Consider the following 16,744-nt stretch of genomic DNA (forward strand, 5'->3'; position numbering starts at 1 on the left):
CATCACCTCATTCCATGACAATACGAAAGGCACAATTCAGCACAGCGGCGCCTCATCAGACCCCTTTCCTATCCTGAGTGGTGTGAAACAGGACCGTGTTCTCACACCTACACACCCAAGAGCGAAGACCAAAGTACGGAAAGTCCTCATCAGGGAACTCCTCTTTGCTGACGATGCTGCATTAACATCTCACACTGAAGAGTGTCTGCAGAGACTCATCAATAGGATTGCGGCTGCCTGCAACTAATTTAGCCTAACCATCAGCCTCAAGAAAACAAACATCATTGGACAGGACGTCAGAAATGCCCCATCCATCAATATCGGCGACCACACTCTGGAAGTGGTTCAAGAGTTCACCTACCTAGGCTCAACTATCACCAGTAACCTGTCTCTCGATGCAGAAATCAACAAGCGCATGGGAAAGGCTTCCACTGCTATGTCCAGACTGGTCAAGAGAGTGTGGGAAAATGGCGCACTGACACGGAACACAAAAGTCCAAGTGTATCAAGCCTGTATCCTCAGTACCTTGCTCTACGGCAGCGAGGCCTCGACAATGTATGTCAGCCAAGAGCGATGTCTCAATTCATTCCATCTTCACTGTCTCTGGTTAATCCTTGGCATCAGGTGGCAGGACCGTATCTCCAACACAGAAGCCCTTGAGGCGATCAACATCCCCAGCATATACACCCTACTGAGCCAGTGGCGCTTGAGATGGCTTGGCCATGTGTGGCGCATGGAAGATGGCAGGATCCCCAAGGACACATTGTACAGCGAGCTAGTCATGGGTATCAGACCCACCGGTCGTTCATGTCTCCGCTTTAAAGACATCTGCAAATGCGACATGAAGTCCTGTGACATTGATCACAAGTCGTGTGAGTCAGTTGCCAGTGATCGCCAGAGCTGGCGGGCAGCCATAAAGGCAGGGCTAAAGTGTGGCGAGTCGAAGAGACTTAGCAGTTGGCAGGAAAAAAGACAGAAGCGCAAGGGGAGAGCCAACTGTGCAACAGCCCCGACAGCCAATTTTATCTGCAGCACCTGTGGAAGAGTCGGTCACTCTTGAATTAGCCTTTATAGCCACTCCAGGCGCTGCTTCACAAACCACTGACCACCTCCAGGCGTTTACCCATTGTCTCTCGAGATAAGGAGGCAAAAGACTCTTATCAACTAGTACTTCAAGCTTAGTCAAGAATTATATGAAAATGATATAAATTACATCAAATGGTACACCGTACTGCAAGAAACATCACTGCATCAGCTGCAAGTGAGATCATCCCATCGAGAACTATATTCAATCTCCCATTAAGCAGTTGCTTTGGGTAGAACCATAAAATCTAGTCATACATTCACCTAAATTTTTTATAATATTCAAATCTATACGTGTAGTTCATGTACAAGTTCTGTAGATGTGTGCAGTTTTGGTCTCCTTATTTAAGAACGGATTTAAATGTGTTGGAGGCAGTTGAGAGGAGGTTTACTAGATTGATACCTGGAATGAGTGGGTTGTCTTATGAGGAAAGGTTGGACAGACTGGGCTTGTTTTCATTGGAGTTTAGAAGAGTGAGGGGAGACATGATTGAAGTATAAGATCCTGAACAGTCTTGATAAGTTGGCGTGGAAAGGATTTTCCTTTTGTGGGCGAGTCTAGAAATAGGGGGCAGAGGTGAGGAGAAATTTTTTCCCTCAGAGGGTTGTGCGATTTTGGAACACTGCCTCAAAAGGCGGTGGAGGTGGGGTCACTGAATATTTTTAAGGCGGAGGTAGATAGATTCTTGCTAGGCAACAGAATCAAGGGTTATCAGGGGTAGATGGGAGACTGGAATTCGAGACATAAACAGATCAGCCATTGAATTATTGAATGGCAGAGCGGGGCTGAATGGCCTACTTCTGCTAATTTGTATGTGCTGCCAGTTAGACACTCAGTGTAAAAGACACACATTCAACACTTCCACTAGCACAACAGTACACACAAGTGCACAGTTTCAGCTGAACAATCATATCTGGTCACATCAAGCCAGTATACCCAGTATAAATTCCCTAGATTTCAAATATTAAAACTTCCCATTATCTTCATTCCTCTGCTGAATTCTCTGGTGTGCATAATTAATCACGGAGGCCACTACTCACCTCTGCTAGATCCCCGAGTCAACCTATGCTGGCTCAAGGTTATCTCCACACCTTCTCAACACTCCATTTCCCACTGGACAACATCCAGCAACACACAGACTTATACTCTGCCTTTAAACAGCCTCTAGACTCACTCGCCCTCCACCAGCATCTCCAAAGATGGATGTTGTCCCTTTAAGCTCCATGCTGGCTTTACCCTATCTACAAATCAACTTCACTCCACCACAGGACTCTCTCATATGGTCCCCTCCCTACCCTCTAGTTTATAACCAGGATGCAGCTATCCTAAACTTTGTCATGCCTAAGTAAACTGAAATCCCTGTGTGTGCATTCATGCACGCATTTTGGCTGCTGCTTTGGAGCTGAGCTCATTATTTCTATCTCCCTTTTTCTTGACCGCTCACAGTTATCTCCGGTCTCCTCCCCTGACTGTCACTCAGTCATACCACATTTCATTTCTCCACTCCTTACTACTTTGCTTCCCAATGCCTATCCCAACCGTTCATTGTTCTGCAGTCTTCCAACTCCCCTGCCACCATTACAGGCGTGAATCACCCTTGGATGAACCTGGGCACCCCATCATTGAGGATGGGAATATTTGTGTCTCCTTCTCCAGTTAGTTGTTTAATTGTCTACCCCATTCACGATTGGATGCGATAGGACTACAGAGCTTTGATCTGATCTGTTGGTTGTGAGATCATTTAGCTCTATCACTTGGTATTTCCACTGTTTAACATGCATGTAATCCTATGTTGTAGCTTCAGCAGGGTCACACTTCATTTTTAGATATGTCTGGTGCTGCTCTTGGCATGCTCTCCTACACTCCTCAGTGAGCCATGGTTGATCCCCTGGCTTGATGGTAATGGATGAGTGAGGGATATGCTGGGCCATGACGTTACAGATTGTGATTGAATACAATTCTGCTGCTGTTTACAGCCTTCAGTGCCTCATGGATGCCAGTTTTGAGCTGCTAGATCTGTTCTGAATCTATTCCATTAAATACAGTGGTGGTGCCACACTTGATGGAGGGTATGTTTGGTGTGAAGACAGGCCTTCAACTCCACAAGGACTGTGCAGTGGTCACGCCAACCAATTTTGTCATGGACGGATGCATCTGCAACAGGTATATATTTGGCAAATCCAAAAACAAAACAAACGGAGCAATGTCAACTGACAACAGGTGGGTGATTGGTTGGTATTACTCCTGACTTTTTTTCCTCTCTTAGTTAGGGCAGTGGGTAAAACTGAGCAATTTAGTTAGTAGTCCAAAATATAGAGGCAAAGTAGGGTACCTCAGTCCAGTCATTTGGGAACTCCAAGACAATTCTCATCTCCTGAACAATCACATGTGCAGAAGTGTCTCAGTTGGAGGAGCTCAAGGAGCTGGTATCATTGCGGGGCTGACTGCTATGCGGATAGCACCTTTCAGGAAATAGTCACTCTGGGGGTTGGGCTGGGGGGCAGTGCAGTGGAAGAGTAAAGTCAAAAAAGCAAGAGTCATAGTGGATTCAATAGTTAGGGGAACAAACAGGCATTTCTGCAGCTGCAGACAACTCCAGGATGGTATGTTGCCTCCCTGGTGCCAGGTCAAGGACGTCACTAAGTATTCAGAGGGAGGAGGTGAACAGCCAGAGGTCCTGGTTCATATCAATACCAATAACACAGATAGAAAGAGGGACGAGATCCTGAAAGCAAATTTTAGGGAGCGGGGAAAGAAAGTAAGTAGTGTCATGAAGATGTCCACCTGCCAAGAATGAGGCATATTAATTTCATCACATGAACATTAATTTTAAACTGTTGCTGGAGTGAAGAAATGACTTGTTAAAGAGATCACCAAACCTTTGATTGGAGGACATTTGTATACTAAGAGACAGTGCTTGTGGAGATAAAGAACTACTCCCTGGTCCAATTAACCCAAATGGATTTTGATTACCAGATATTGAACATGTAAGGAAGCTCGCCTTCCAGGGTCTGCCAAGATGATACAATCCACAAAGACAGCACTGGGTAAACCAGCTGGTCACATGACTGACTGGCTGATCCAGGCTTTTGAACTAGACACAGGACAGATCGAATTCAGACTGCAGAGTTTGCAACTGAAGCTGGAACAAGAAAGCCTCTCTCCTGGCTGACTCTCTCTCTCTCTCGCTTTCTCCCAAGCCACCGGACCCTTGGAAGACAAGTAAACCTCAAAAGAGAAAAGACTCCGACATCGAAACAAGTTGAAGTGTGCACTGGGCCCCAACGAACAGCAATACTTACTGGCAACCTAAGACTCCACACTGAACTTAAAGGACTCTAACAATAATCCAGATATTGCCTCAAACTTTTCCCCTTTATTCTTTTCTACTTTTTCTGTCTCTATCTGCGTGTGCTTATTGCGCATGCATGCTAGTGTGGTCGCGTCGCATATTCGTAGTCATTACCCGAATCAGAGTTTAAGATTAATAAAATTCCATCTTTCTTATTTAAATCTAAGAAAACCTGTCTGATTTCTCTGCCTTACAATTGGAAGGCAGTGAACAAGGATTCACTGAGGGGGAGCTAAAAACAGTGTTTTAAAATTACACTCAGTTACGGTTAAACCAGGCAAAGGCTAAGAGCAAACCGCTAGACCCCTTCTCACCTGGTCGCAACAGTAGTAATCTCTGAAATATGCCTGGTGTTACATGATAGTGAGTACAGAAATAGTACACATGAATGCATGGCAGCAGAGATGGTGCAGGAGTGAGGGTTTTAGATTCCTGGGCTTTTGAGGCCAGTTCTGGGGGAGGTGGGACCTGTACAAGCCTGACGGTTTAAACCTCAACAGGGCCAGGAGCGATATCATGGCAGGAGGTTTGCTAGTGCTGTTGGGGAAAGATTTAAACTAACTTGGCAGGGGTAGGAACCTGGACACAGATTCAGAAGGGAAAAAAATAAAGCTTGAAATGGAAGGCAGAAAATTAGTAAGGAAGTATGGAAGGCAGAGAAAGCAAAGGATAGAAAATAGACAACAAAGGAATTGTTCAGTGATTAGTGATGCGCAAGTAGTTTATTGAAGAAAACTGATGAGCTGAAGGCACAGGTAGACACTTGGAAGTATGATGCCATCGCATTTACTGAAAGAGCTTAAAGGGCGGAGATGGCAGTTTAACTTGGGTTTTACAGGGTTTTCAGGCAGGATAGAGGGGAAGGAAAAAAAACAGGAGGGGCTGGTTACACTATTGGTTAAAGAAACAATTATAGCTGAGAGGAGGGCTGATATACCATGGGGATCATCATCCAGAAGGGTTGAACTGAGGAACAAAAAGAGGAAATCACAAATCACTTTTTCATCTGTCAGAGAGAAATAGAAGCACAAATTTGTAGGCAAATTGCTGAGAGGTGCAGAAACAATAGAGCAGTAAAGTAGGGCATTTCAACTATTTTAATATTAACTGGGATAAAATCAGTGTAAAAGGTTATAGAGAGTGCAAAATTCTAAAATGCTTCTGAACTTTTTTTTGGCCACAACATAAGGCATTTCTGGACTTCGTTTTCGGCAATGAAGCTGGGCAGTTGAAGGAGTATCAGTAGAAGAGCATTTTGGTGCTAGTGATCATAATTCAGTTAGATGTAGCATCATTATGGAAAAGGACAGAGATAGACTAAGTTTTACATTGGGGAGAGGCCAATTTTAGTAAGCTGAGATGTGATTTAGCAAGAGTGGACTGGAAACAGTCAGCCTAACCCCAGTGGTGGGCAAATCATTGCAAAAATTCTGAGGGACAGTATAAATCATCATTTAGAAAGGCTTCGAATAATCAAGGACAGTCAGCATGGATTTGTCAAGGGAAGGTCATATTTGACTACAAAAACAGAAAATGCTGAAAATACTCAGCAGCTCAGGCAGCATCTGTGGAGATAAAAACAGAGTTACCGTTTCAGAGTTCTGATGGAAGGTCACAACCTGAAACGTTAACTCTGTTTTTCTCTCCACAGATGCTGCCTGACCTGCTGAGTATTTCCAGCATTTTCTGTTTTTGTTTCAGATTTCCAGCATCCACAGTATTTTGCTTTTGTGGTGTACCTGACTACCTTGATTAACTCTTTGAGGCAGTAACAAGAAAGGTTGATGAGGGTAGTGGGTTTAATATAGTGTACATAGATTTCAGCAAAGTTTCTGACAATGTCCCACATGGCAGACTAGTCAGAAAAGTAAGAGCCCATAGGATCCAAGAGCAAGGGGCAAGTTGGATCCAAAACTGGCTCAGTGGCAGGAAGCAAAGAATAATGGTCAACAGGCGATTATGTGACTGGAAGGATGTTTCCAGTGGGGTTCCGCAGGGTTCAGCACTAGTTCTCCTGCTTCTCATGGTACAGATCAATGATTTAGTCTTAGATGTAGGGGGTATGATTGAAAAATTCAGATGATACATCAGATTCATCTGATGAAGGGACACGGACCTGAAATGTTAACTCTTTCTTCCTCCTCAGGTGCTGCCAGAGCTGAGTATTTCCAACATTTTCTGTTTGTATTAAGGGAATACGCATTACTTGTAAGGATATTGAGAAATATAGGGGAATAGATGGATTTGGGACCACATGTCTACAGATCCCTGAAGGCAGCAGGACAGGTTTAAGGTGGCAGACAAGATATCTTCCTTTATTAGCCAAGGCATAGAATATAAGAGCAGGGAGGCTATGCTGGAACTGTATAAACTAGTTAGGCCACAGCTAGAGTGCTGCATACAGTTTTGGTCACTGCATTACAGGAAGGATGTGATTGAACCAGAGATGGTACAGAGGAGATTTACAAGGATGTTGCCAGTAATGGAGAATTTTAGCTATGAAGAAAGATTGGATAGGCTGCAGTGCTTTCTTTGGAACAGAGGCAGCTGAGGGGGAGATTTAATTGAGCTGTATAAAATTATGAGGGGCCATTGCCCTTAACAGAGAGGTCAATAACCAGGGACCATACATAGATTTAAAGTAATTGGTAGAAGGATCAGAAGGAAGTCAAGAAGAAAATGTTTCACTCAGAGGGTGGTGGGGGCCTGAAAGGGTGGTAGAGGCAGAAACCCTCACCACATTAAAAAAATTCAAGGATATGCACTCAAAGTGCTGTAACCTACAGGACTATGGACCAAGGTTAGGCTGGAGAGCTGTTTCAACCAACACAAACACAAAGGGCCAAATGGCCTCCCGCTGTGCCATAAATGTTCTGCATTCCTAGCCTTAGTCAAATCTTGAGGTAACAACGGCATGGATGAGGTTTTCAGCATCAGATCAGCTGATGCAGGGGCTGCATCAGGCAACATTACAGAAGTGGAAAATAGTCTTCGTGATGGTGCGCATATGTGATCAGAAGCTCACCTCAGGGTCAAATATAACACCAAGATTCAGTCTTAAACTGTTGCCAGGGAGAAGGATGGAGCCAGTGGCTATGGAACAGAGTTTTGTGTTGGGAACTGAGGACAATGGCTTCGGTCTTTCCAATATTTAATTGGAGGAAATTTCTGGCCATTCAGTACTGAATGCTGGACAAGAAGTATGACAATTTAAACAGTGGAGGGATTGAGAGAGAGGCATTGATGAGGTAGATCGGGGCATCATCAGCGTACACATAGGATCTGACATTGTGGTTTCAGATGACCTCGCCGAGGGGCAGCATGTGGATGAGAAATAGGAGAGGATCAAGGATAGATCCTTGGAGGACTCCAGATGTAACAGTGTGGAAGCCGGAAGAGAAGCCATTGCAGTTGACTCTCTGGCTACAAATAGATAGATACGAAGGGAACCAGGCGAGTGTAAGTACCATCCAGCTAGACGACAGAGAGGTGTTGGAGGATGACAGTGTGATTAACAATGTCAAAGACTGCAGACAGATCAAGAAAGACAAGGAGGGATAGATTACCAAGAGCACAGTCACATAAAATGTCTTTTGTGACTTTGGTAAAAAGCAGTTTCTGTACTGTGGCATAGGTGGAAACATGATAATAAGGATTCAAATAGGGAGTTCCAGGAAAGATAAGCACAGATTTGGGAGGCAGCAATACGTTCACAGACTTTGGAGAAGAAATGGAGATGGAGGCTAGTTTTCAAGAACAGAGGGGTTAAGGGTTGGTTTATTTGAGAAGTCCACAAGCTCCTCGCACTTTTTGTAGGAGGGGAGGACAGAGGTAGCAGGGAGTTGGGATTTCAGAAGACAGTTTACAGTGGAATAAAGCAGCCCAGGGTGTTTCTTTGCACTCCAGGATGATCCAGGAATAATGAAAGTACCTCATAAGTATGTAGAGAAAACTATTACATTGTGAACATATACTTAAATATAATTCACCTCTACATCCAATAGATGCATAAAATATATGGGATCTCCTTTTTGGAAGAATGAGGTCCTAACATAGAATTTCAACCCCAAAGCACATGTAATAATTCAAAAATGAAATTACATAAATGTAATTAAAAGTTACACAGGAATATTTGGCATAACTTCCCAAATTTTGCTCCAACGGTCTCACCTTCAGGTACAACACAGGTTACTAAGATCCATTCATAAGAAATAGGAGCAGGATTGGGCCATTTGACACCTTGAGCCTGCTCCCCCATTCAATAAGTTCATTGCTAATTTGACTGTAACCTCAACTCCACTTTCCTCCCTGACCCCATAACCCTTGACTCCCTTATAGATCAAAAGTCTGTCTAACTTAGCCTTGAATATATTCAATAACCCAGCCACCACTGTTCTCTGGGGAACAGAATTCCAAAGATTAATGACCCTCAGAGAAGAAATTCCTCATTTCCTATCTAGACCTATTACTTTGAAACTGTGCCCCCTAGTTCTAGATTGCCCTATGAGGGGAAACATCCTATGAGCATGTACTATGTCAAGCCCCCTTAGAATCTTACAGGTTTCAATACGATCACCTCTCATTCTTCTAAACTCCACTGAGTACAAGCCTAACCTTTCTTAATAAGACAACCCATTCATCCTAGGAATCAGCCGAGTGAACTTTCTCTGAACTGTTTCCAATGCAAGTATATCCCTCCTTAAGTAAGGAGAACAAAACTGCACACAGTATTCTAGGTGCCTTCTCACCAATGCCCTGTACAAGTGTGAAAAGACTTCCCTACTTTTATACTCCATCTACCTTGAAATAAATGCCAACATTCTACTTAACTTCATGACTTGCTAACTTTGTGGTTCATGTACAGTCTTTCTCCATGTAAATAATACTCTGCTTTTCTATTCTTCCCACCAAAGAGGAAAACCTCACATTTTCCCACATTAGACCCCATCAGCCAAATTGTTGCCAATCACTTAACCTATCTATATCTCTTTGGAGACACTTTGTGTCCTCTTCATAACTTGTTTTCCTATCTACCATTGCACCGTCTACAAATTTGGCTATAATACACTCGGTCCCTTCATCCAAGTCACGGATATAGATTGTAAATAGGCCCCAGCACTGATCCCTGTAGCACTCCACTAGTTATGGTTTCTCAAATAGAAAATACCCCATATATCCCAACTGTTTCCTGTTAGGTCAATCCTCAATCAACGCTAACATATTCTGGGGCGAGCAAGAGCAATTGGCCCCTGAATTTACCCGCTCATCCCACCAGTTCATGCAGGATCATTTCCCCTGTAAAAGTTCCCTCCCCCTCCCCCTCCCCCTCCCCCACACGCCCGCTTACATTCCTAACGGTTAATTACCTGAAGTGCCTCGCTTAAGGGAGATTTCCTCAGTCAAGGTGTCAAAGGATGTGTAGCTCATGCTGACTGGCAGGGAAAGTGGCCGCCACGATTCTCAGTCCCCCACCCCCGCTCCACACCAACGGGACACTAGGACTCAGCGATCCGCGAAATCACACCGTCGAGCAGCCTAATACGCGTGCGCACTTGGAGCGCAGCTTGCGCACGCGCAGCCCGGACCATGGCAGAAGGGTTCTTGTCCGGAACCGAATATACGCATGCTTCAGCTCTAGCGCAGGCGCATTACGTGTGCTTTTTTTTTTTGTCGGCTCCGGCGTAACGCGTGCGCACTTGGCAACCGACGAGCGGGGTCATTGCAGTTGGTATGACAGCATTGCCCGATGTCACTGTGTCTTGCTTCTGTTTAAGCAGAATTTCCCACTTGAGCCATAGAAGTTTAAAATAAAAACAAGAAATGCTGGAAATACTCAGCAGGTCTGGCAGCATCTGTGGAGAGAGAAACAGAGTTAACGTTTCAGGTCAGTGACCCTTCATCAGAACTGACAAAAGATAGAAATGTAATAGGTTTTAAGCCAATAAAGTAGGGGTGGGGCAAGAGATAACAAAAGTAAAGGTGTTGATAGGACAGAGTCACAGAGAATAACCCACCAGAAGGTCATGGAACAAAGGCAAACAGTATGTTAATAGTGTATTGAAAGACAAAGCATTTATGCAGAGAGAGTGTTAATGGACAGAAAAATGAACAGCCCCGGCCCAAAGCACAAACATGAAAAGAACAGTGGGCAGGCACTTGCTAAGAAAAATGGATGATGAAACAAACTGAAATAAAAAGTTTTTAAAAACTGAAAATAAAAAGGGGGGCCTGTCAAGCTCTGAAATTATTGAACTCAATGTTCAGTCCACGCAAGCATGAGTAACAGCATCTCATTTATCAATTAGGCACGTTACAGCCTGCCGGACTGAACATTGAGTTCAATCATTTCAGATCATGACGGGGTCCCCCTTTTTATTTTTATTTTTGGTTATTTTTTTCTTTTTTATTCTTTTATTTGTTTATTTTATTTTAGTTTGTTTCTACTGTGCCTGCCCCCTGTTTTTCATGTTTGTGCTTTGGGCCAGGGCTGTTCATATTTCTGTCCATTAACACCCTCTCTGCACTAATGCTTTGTCTTTCAACAGACAATTAACATACAATTTGCCTTTGCTCCATGACCTTGTAGTCAGTTATTCTCTGTGACCTTGTCCTATCAACACCTTTACTTTTGTTATCTCTTGCCCCACCCCCACTTTATTTGCTTAAAACCTATTACATTTCTAACCTTTGTCAGTTCTGATGAAGGGTCACTGACTTGAAATGTTAACTCTGCTTCTTTCTCCACAGATGCTGCCAGACCTGCTGAGTATTTCCAGCATTTTTTGTTTTTATTTCAGATTTCCAGCAGCTGCAGTATTTTACTTTTACCATAGAAATTTAATGTAGTCACTGCACTGGGCAAGGGTAGTATTTAGAGGACACGGGAAAGGGTAAAACTAAAGGGAAGAAGACTACTCACACTATAACTTTTGTGGTATATATTAACGATTTGGACGTAAATGTAGGGGGCATGATCAAGAAGTTTGCAGACGACACAAAGATTGGCCGTATGGTAGGTAGCGAGGAGGATAGCTGTAGACTGCAGGAAGATATTGATGGTCTGGTCAGATAGGCAGAAAAGTGGCAAATAGAATTCAACCTGGAGAAGTGTGAGATGACGCATTTGGGGAGGTCAAACAAGGCAAATGAATACATGATTAATGGGGAAATACTGAGATGTGTAGAGGAAGTGAGGGAGCTTGGAGTGAATGTCCACAGATTCCTGAAGGTAGCAGGACAGGTTAATAAGGTGATTAAGAAGGCATATGGAATCCCTTCCTTTATTAGCCGAGGTATAGAATATAAGAGCAGAAGGTTATGCTGGAACTGCATACGTCATGAAGACTCCACCTGCTAAGAACGAGGCATATTAATTTCGTCATATGAACATTAATTTTAAACTGTTGCTGGACTGAAAAGATAACTTGTTTAGAGAAATCACAGCAGTGGCTAGAAACATTTTTGCATATTAAGAGACAGTTGTCTGGAGAGACAATAGAACTCCTCCCTGATCCAATTAACTGAAATGGATTTTGATCACCAGACACTGAATGTGGAATAAGCCAGCATTCCTTTCCCCCCACCGCACCCCCCACATCGCTCCCCCCCCCCACCACAAGTGTCTGCTAAGATGAAAGGAATCCACAAAAACACAGGTGAGTTTATCAAAAACAACTAGTCACATGACTAATCTGCTGGCCCAGGTTTGGTTTTGAAATGCTTACAGATCAGTTTGGGACAGACTGCAACTGAACTTGAAGAAAGGGCATCTCTCCAGCCTGGCTCTCTCTCTCTCTCTCTCCCTCATGAATTTCAAGAGAGAAGACTCCTACATCAAAACAAATTTGAAAGTGTCTACTGGACCCCAATGAAACAGTAAGATTGAACTGTAATCAAAGACTCTGCATCGAACTCAAAGGACAGTAAATGAACTCCAGCTATTGCTTCAAACCTTTCCCTTTATTCTTACTCCTTTTCTGTCTCTATCTGCGTGTCTGTTTATCGCATATGCATGCTAGCATGGTCATGTCGCGTATTCGTAGTCGTTTTAACTGAATTAGAGTTTTAAAGTTAGTAAGCTTCCACCTTTCTTGCTTAAATATGAGAAAACCTATCTGCTTGATTTCTTTGCCTTATAATTGCAGAGCAGTGAACAAGAATTCACTGAGGGGGAGCTAAATATAGTGTTCGTTAAAAACCAAACCCTGTTACGGCCAAACCAGGGAAAGGGTGAGAGAGACCCCCTGGACCCCTTTCTCACCTGGTCATAACAGAAATTTGTGGGCTAGCGTCAGGATTCAACCCACAGACAAATTAGAAAATTGTTAGTGGGAAGTCAAAATGATCCCAATTTTTAAAAAAGAGAAAAGATTTCAATACAGATTTTCTTGTGATTGTGTGTGCAAAAATACTAATATGTCTGCAGCTGAAGTCAGAAACTCTCCAAGCCAGGGTGAAGTAACTTGGGTTAAAAGCACTGTCTATGGCAGAGTTGAGAAAAATGGCTGAGCAGTGTGGGATCACTGTACATGCCAGCTAGAAAGTCTGAACTCTTAAGACTAGTGGCCAATCATTTTTCCCTTGAATCTGAAGAAGCAAAAACAAGGTTGGAAATAGACTCCAACAGGGTATTGCTAGCAAAAATACAATTGGAACAGAGGAAACTTGAATTAGAAGACAGGGAATGGGAAAAAGAAAGAGAGATACAGGAGAAAGAAAAAAACGAGAGAGGAGAGAGAGAGAAAGAAAGAACATTTCAGAAGGAACGTCAAGTAAAAGAGAGAGGAGAGACAGAAAAGAGAGCCTTCCAGAAGGAATGCGAAGAGAGAGAGTTGAGTCAGCTTGAGTTAACTAGGGGGCGACAGAGTAACCCCAATGAAAGCATGGCCAATATGGAGGATCATAATTCAGGGTTAAGTACAGAATTATTAAAATTTTCCCAATTAATTCCAAAATTCAATGAGGGAGACATGGACGCATTTTTGTATCTTTTGAGAAATTTGCAAGGCAGTTAAAGTGGCCAGCTGAGGCTTGGACACTTCTGCTACAAAGCAAGCTAACAGGAAAAACCCATGAGATTTATTCCATGTTGCCAGATGAGAGTTCATCAGATTTTGAACTGACAAAAAAACGCTATCCTCGGGGCATATGAGTTAGTAACAGAAGCCTATCACCAAAGGTTTATAACCCTCAAAAAGCAAGCTGATCAAACCTACCTGGAGTTTGAAAGAAGTAAGCAGCTGGCTTTTGACCAGTGGCTGAGGACTCTTAAAATGCAGTTCAGCTATGAAAATCTCAGAGAAGTAATTTTGTGTGTGAAATTTAAAAACTCTCTCTCACTCTCCATAAAGACCCATGTAGAGGAATAGAAAGTTCATAGAGCCCGGAAAGCCACAGTGCTGGCTGATGAGTTTGCTCTCATTTATAAGTTGGTTCCCCATGGGAAAACCTTTTCTTGTGACGCCCACACATCCGAAAAGGACAAAGGGTGGGAAGGTGATAGAAGCCCAAGCAGTCCTGAGAGAAAGAAAAGCAGGAGACACAGGGGCCCTCCTCCAGCCAAAAATGATAGTGCTGTAAGCAGAAGTGAGACCTGGAGACCTGTGTGCTCCATTGTAATAAAGCAGGGCATCAAAGAGCTGACTGCTGGAAACTAAAAGGGAAACCTGTAGGGTTAATCAGGGCACTGGCTCAGTGAAGGAAAAGGGACCCTGATGGAAAGCGCAGCAGAACAAGCTGTGGCTTTCACTGCAGCAGTTGTAAGACACAGAAAGCATACTGCTGCGAGTACAGGGAAATTTAATAGGATCCCTGAAGGTTATCAGGATTTTGTGTCTGAATGGAGAGTAATCCCATACCCCTCGAGTGGGGCAAGCAAGCCCATAGTAATCCTCAGGGACTCAGGGTCCACTAGATCCCTTTTACTGGGAAAAGGCCTGACCTTTCCATGAGAGAGTGCAGTAAATACCAGAATGGTGGTAACTGGTATTGGAGGACAGTGTATGCCTGTACCTTTACACCGGGTGCACTTGGAGTGCGACCTCGTTTAGGGACCGGTGACCGTCGGGATTGTCCCTAGTTTACCTGTGGACGGGGTTGACCTACTCCTAGGTAATGATCTGGCAGAGGCGAATGTGGTAGCTTCCCCAGTAGTGAAAGAGAGACCGCAGGAGGTCAGAGAAACAGAGCACTGGCGGGAGACGGTCCCTTGCAGTTTCCCTGAATGTATAGTGAATCGGGCCATGAACAAACCAGCTTCCCCAGAGGAGACTGAATTGGCATTGCAGGCACATGACCATGAGGTCTGTCTGAGATTTTCATTGGAAAGTTAGAAAACCCAGCCGACGCGGTATTGAGAGAGTTAACACAGGCTGCGCAGTCTGAAATTGAAGCAGAGGGAGTCCCTGATTGCTATTATTTAAAGAATGAGGTACTGGTGAGGAAGTTGAGTTCTCCTCGCAGACCTGAGCACAAGGAGTGGACAGTGGTTCACCAGTTAGTGGTGCTGCAGAGAATATTACAAATGGCCCATGAGATTAGTGGCTGTACGTGTCAGTATATGAAAAAACAAAGCCCACATAAGTCAGCAGTTTGACTGGCCAAAACTCCACAAAGATGTGGTGGAGTACTGTCGGAGTTGTCACATGTGCCAGGTTGAGGGAAAACCCCAACCTACTGTGAAATCTGCACCTCTAAGTCCTGTATCGGTGTTTGTAGGTCCCTCCAGCAGAGGGCTGGTGAACTGTAAGGGACCCCCGTCAAGAACAAAATGGGAAAGACAGGCACAAAGCTGGAAAAGTGTTAGAGAGGAAAGGGGAAAAAATGACAAAGAGGGCAGGTTAAAGGAAGGCCAGGAGGAATCCCGGATGAAAACCCCTACTGTCTGGTCAGCCAACCCTGAAATGTTTGAAAAGTTAGACCCCACATCCTCCTATGTAAATGCAGACACTAGAAGCACCCCACCAGAGTTGCTAACAGCAGTTACAGAAACCTGCAGAGACGAAGAGAGTCCTCGAGAGAGCAGAGAAACTGTGAGGGTGATGCCTCACCTAGTCAAAGTGCCGCAGAGGAGTGCACTAGATTCTGAACAAATACCTGAAAGCAGGATTGTCCCAGAAGACAAAGGGAATCCCCCACCCCCCCCCCCCCCCCCACTCCCACACTCAGGAGAAAAGGGAACCAACCAACCCCTAAGGTGAAAAGCGCTTGCACGACTCATCAAAGCACTAAAAGAGAATTCAGAGTGGATCCACCCACTGCTGATACCCATGACCAGAACTCCAACCTAGGGCTAATTAAATCTAACCCTCCACCTGCCAACCTCAATAAGAACAAAGACACCTTAGGCAGTCATGGAAATGTCCAAACTGAAAATCTTTTCCAAAAATCATAGGTTTATTGGGATGCCAAAAAGGGCAGTTTAAAGCAGCACTGCTACCAAGAAAAGATAGGCTGTAACAATTGTTAGGGTTTATGAATGAATGAAGGAGATGCATGTGTGCTTTCCTATACCTACTCTTCTCCTTAGTCCCTTTTAATGAAATGCTCTTCTAAAAATCACATTTCATTCTGCTGGATGTGGAGGTGTCATGAAGACCCCACCTGCCACGAATGAGGCATATTCATTTCATCATATGAACATTACTTTTAAACTGCTGATGGACTGAAAAGATAGCTTGTTTAAAGAAATCACAGCAGTGGCTAGAAACATTTTTGCATATTAAGTGATAGTTGCCGGGAGAGACAATAGAACTGCTCTCTGATTCAATTAACCCAAATGGATTTTGATCACCAGACATTGAATGTGGAACAAGCCAGCATTCCTTCCCCCCCCACCCCCACACACCCACCCCCCGAACCCACCCCCGCCACGGGTGTCTGCTAAGATGAATGGAATCCACAAAAACACAGGAGAATTTTTTTAAAACAACTAGTCACATGATTAATCTGCAGGCCCAGGTTTGGTTTTGAACTGCTCACAGAACAGTTTGGGTCAGATTGCAAGAGAACTTGAAGAAAAGGCCTCTCTCCTGCCTGTCTCTCTCTCTGTCTCATGAATTTCCAGATCCTGAAGACACTTAAACCTCAAGAGAGAAGACTCCTACATCGAAACAAGTTTGAAAGCATCCACTGGGTCCCAATGAAACGGCAAGATTTAACTGCAATCAAAGACTCTACATTGAACTCAAAGGACAGCAACTGAACCCCAGCTATAGCTTCAAACTTTTCCCCTTTATTCTTACTCCTTTTCTGTCTCTATTTGCGTGTGTGTTTATCGCATATGCATGCAAGTATGGCCGCATCACTTA

At 43.9% G+C, this 16,744-nt stretch overlaps 1 protein-coding gene across 1 annotated transcript in view; it reads right to left on the bottom strand.

Moving 5' to 3' along the window:
• synj2bp (synaptojanin 2 binding protein) overlaps window positions 1-10,000 on the bottom strand; it is a 34,261-nt gene extending 24,261 nt beyond the window's left edge. The window contains exon 1 of the mRNA XM_068039541.1: window positions 9,803-10,000. Within this exon, the coding sequence (XP_067895642.1) occupies window positions 9,803-9,863 (61 nt within the window). The 5' untranslated portion in view covers window positions 9,864-10,000. The remainder of the gene's footprint in view (window positions 1-9,802) is intronic.
• Window positions 10,001-16,744: the final 6,744 nt, after the last annotated feature.

Source organism: Heterodontus francisci, chromosome 9, assembly GCF_036365525.1.
Source record: "Heterodontus francisci isolate sHetFra1 chromosome 9, sHetFra1.hap1, whole genome shotgun sequence".
NCBI classification, from domain to species: domain Eukaryota; kingdom Metazoa; phylum Chordata; class Chondrichthyes; order Heterodontiformes; family Heterodontidae; genus Heterodontus; species Heterodontus francisci.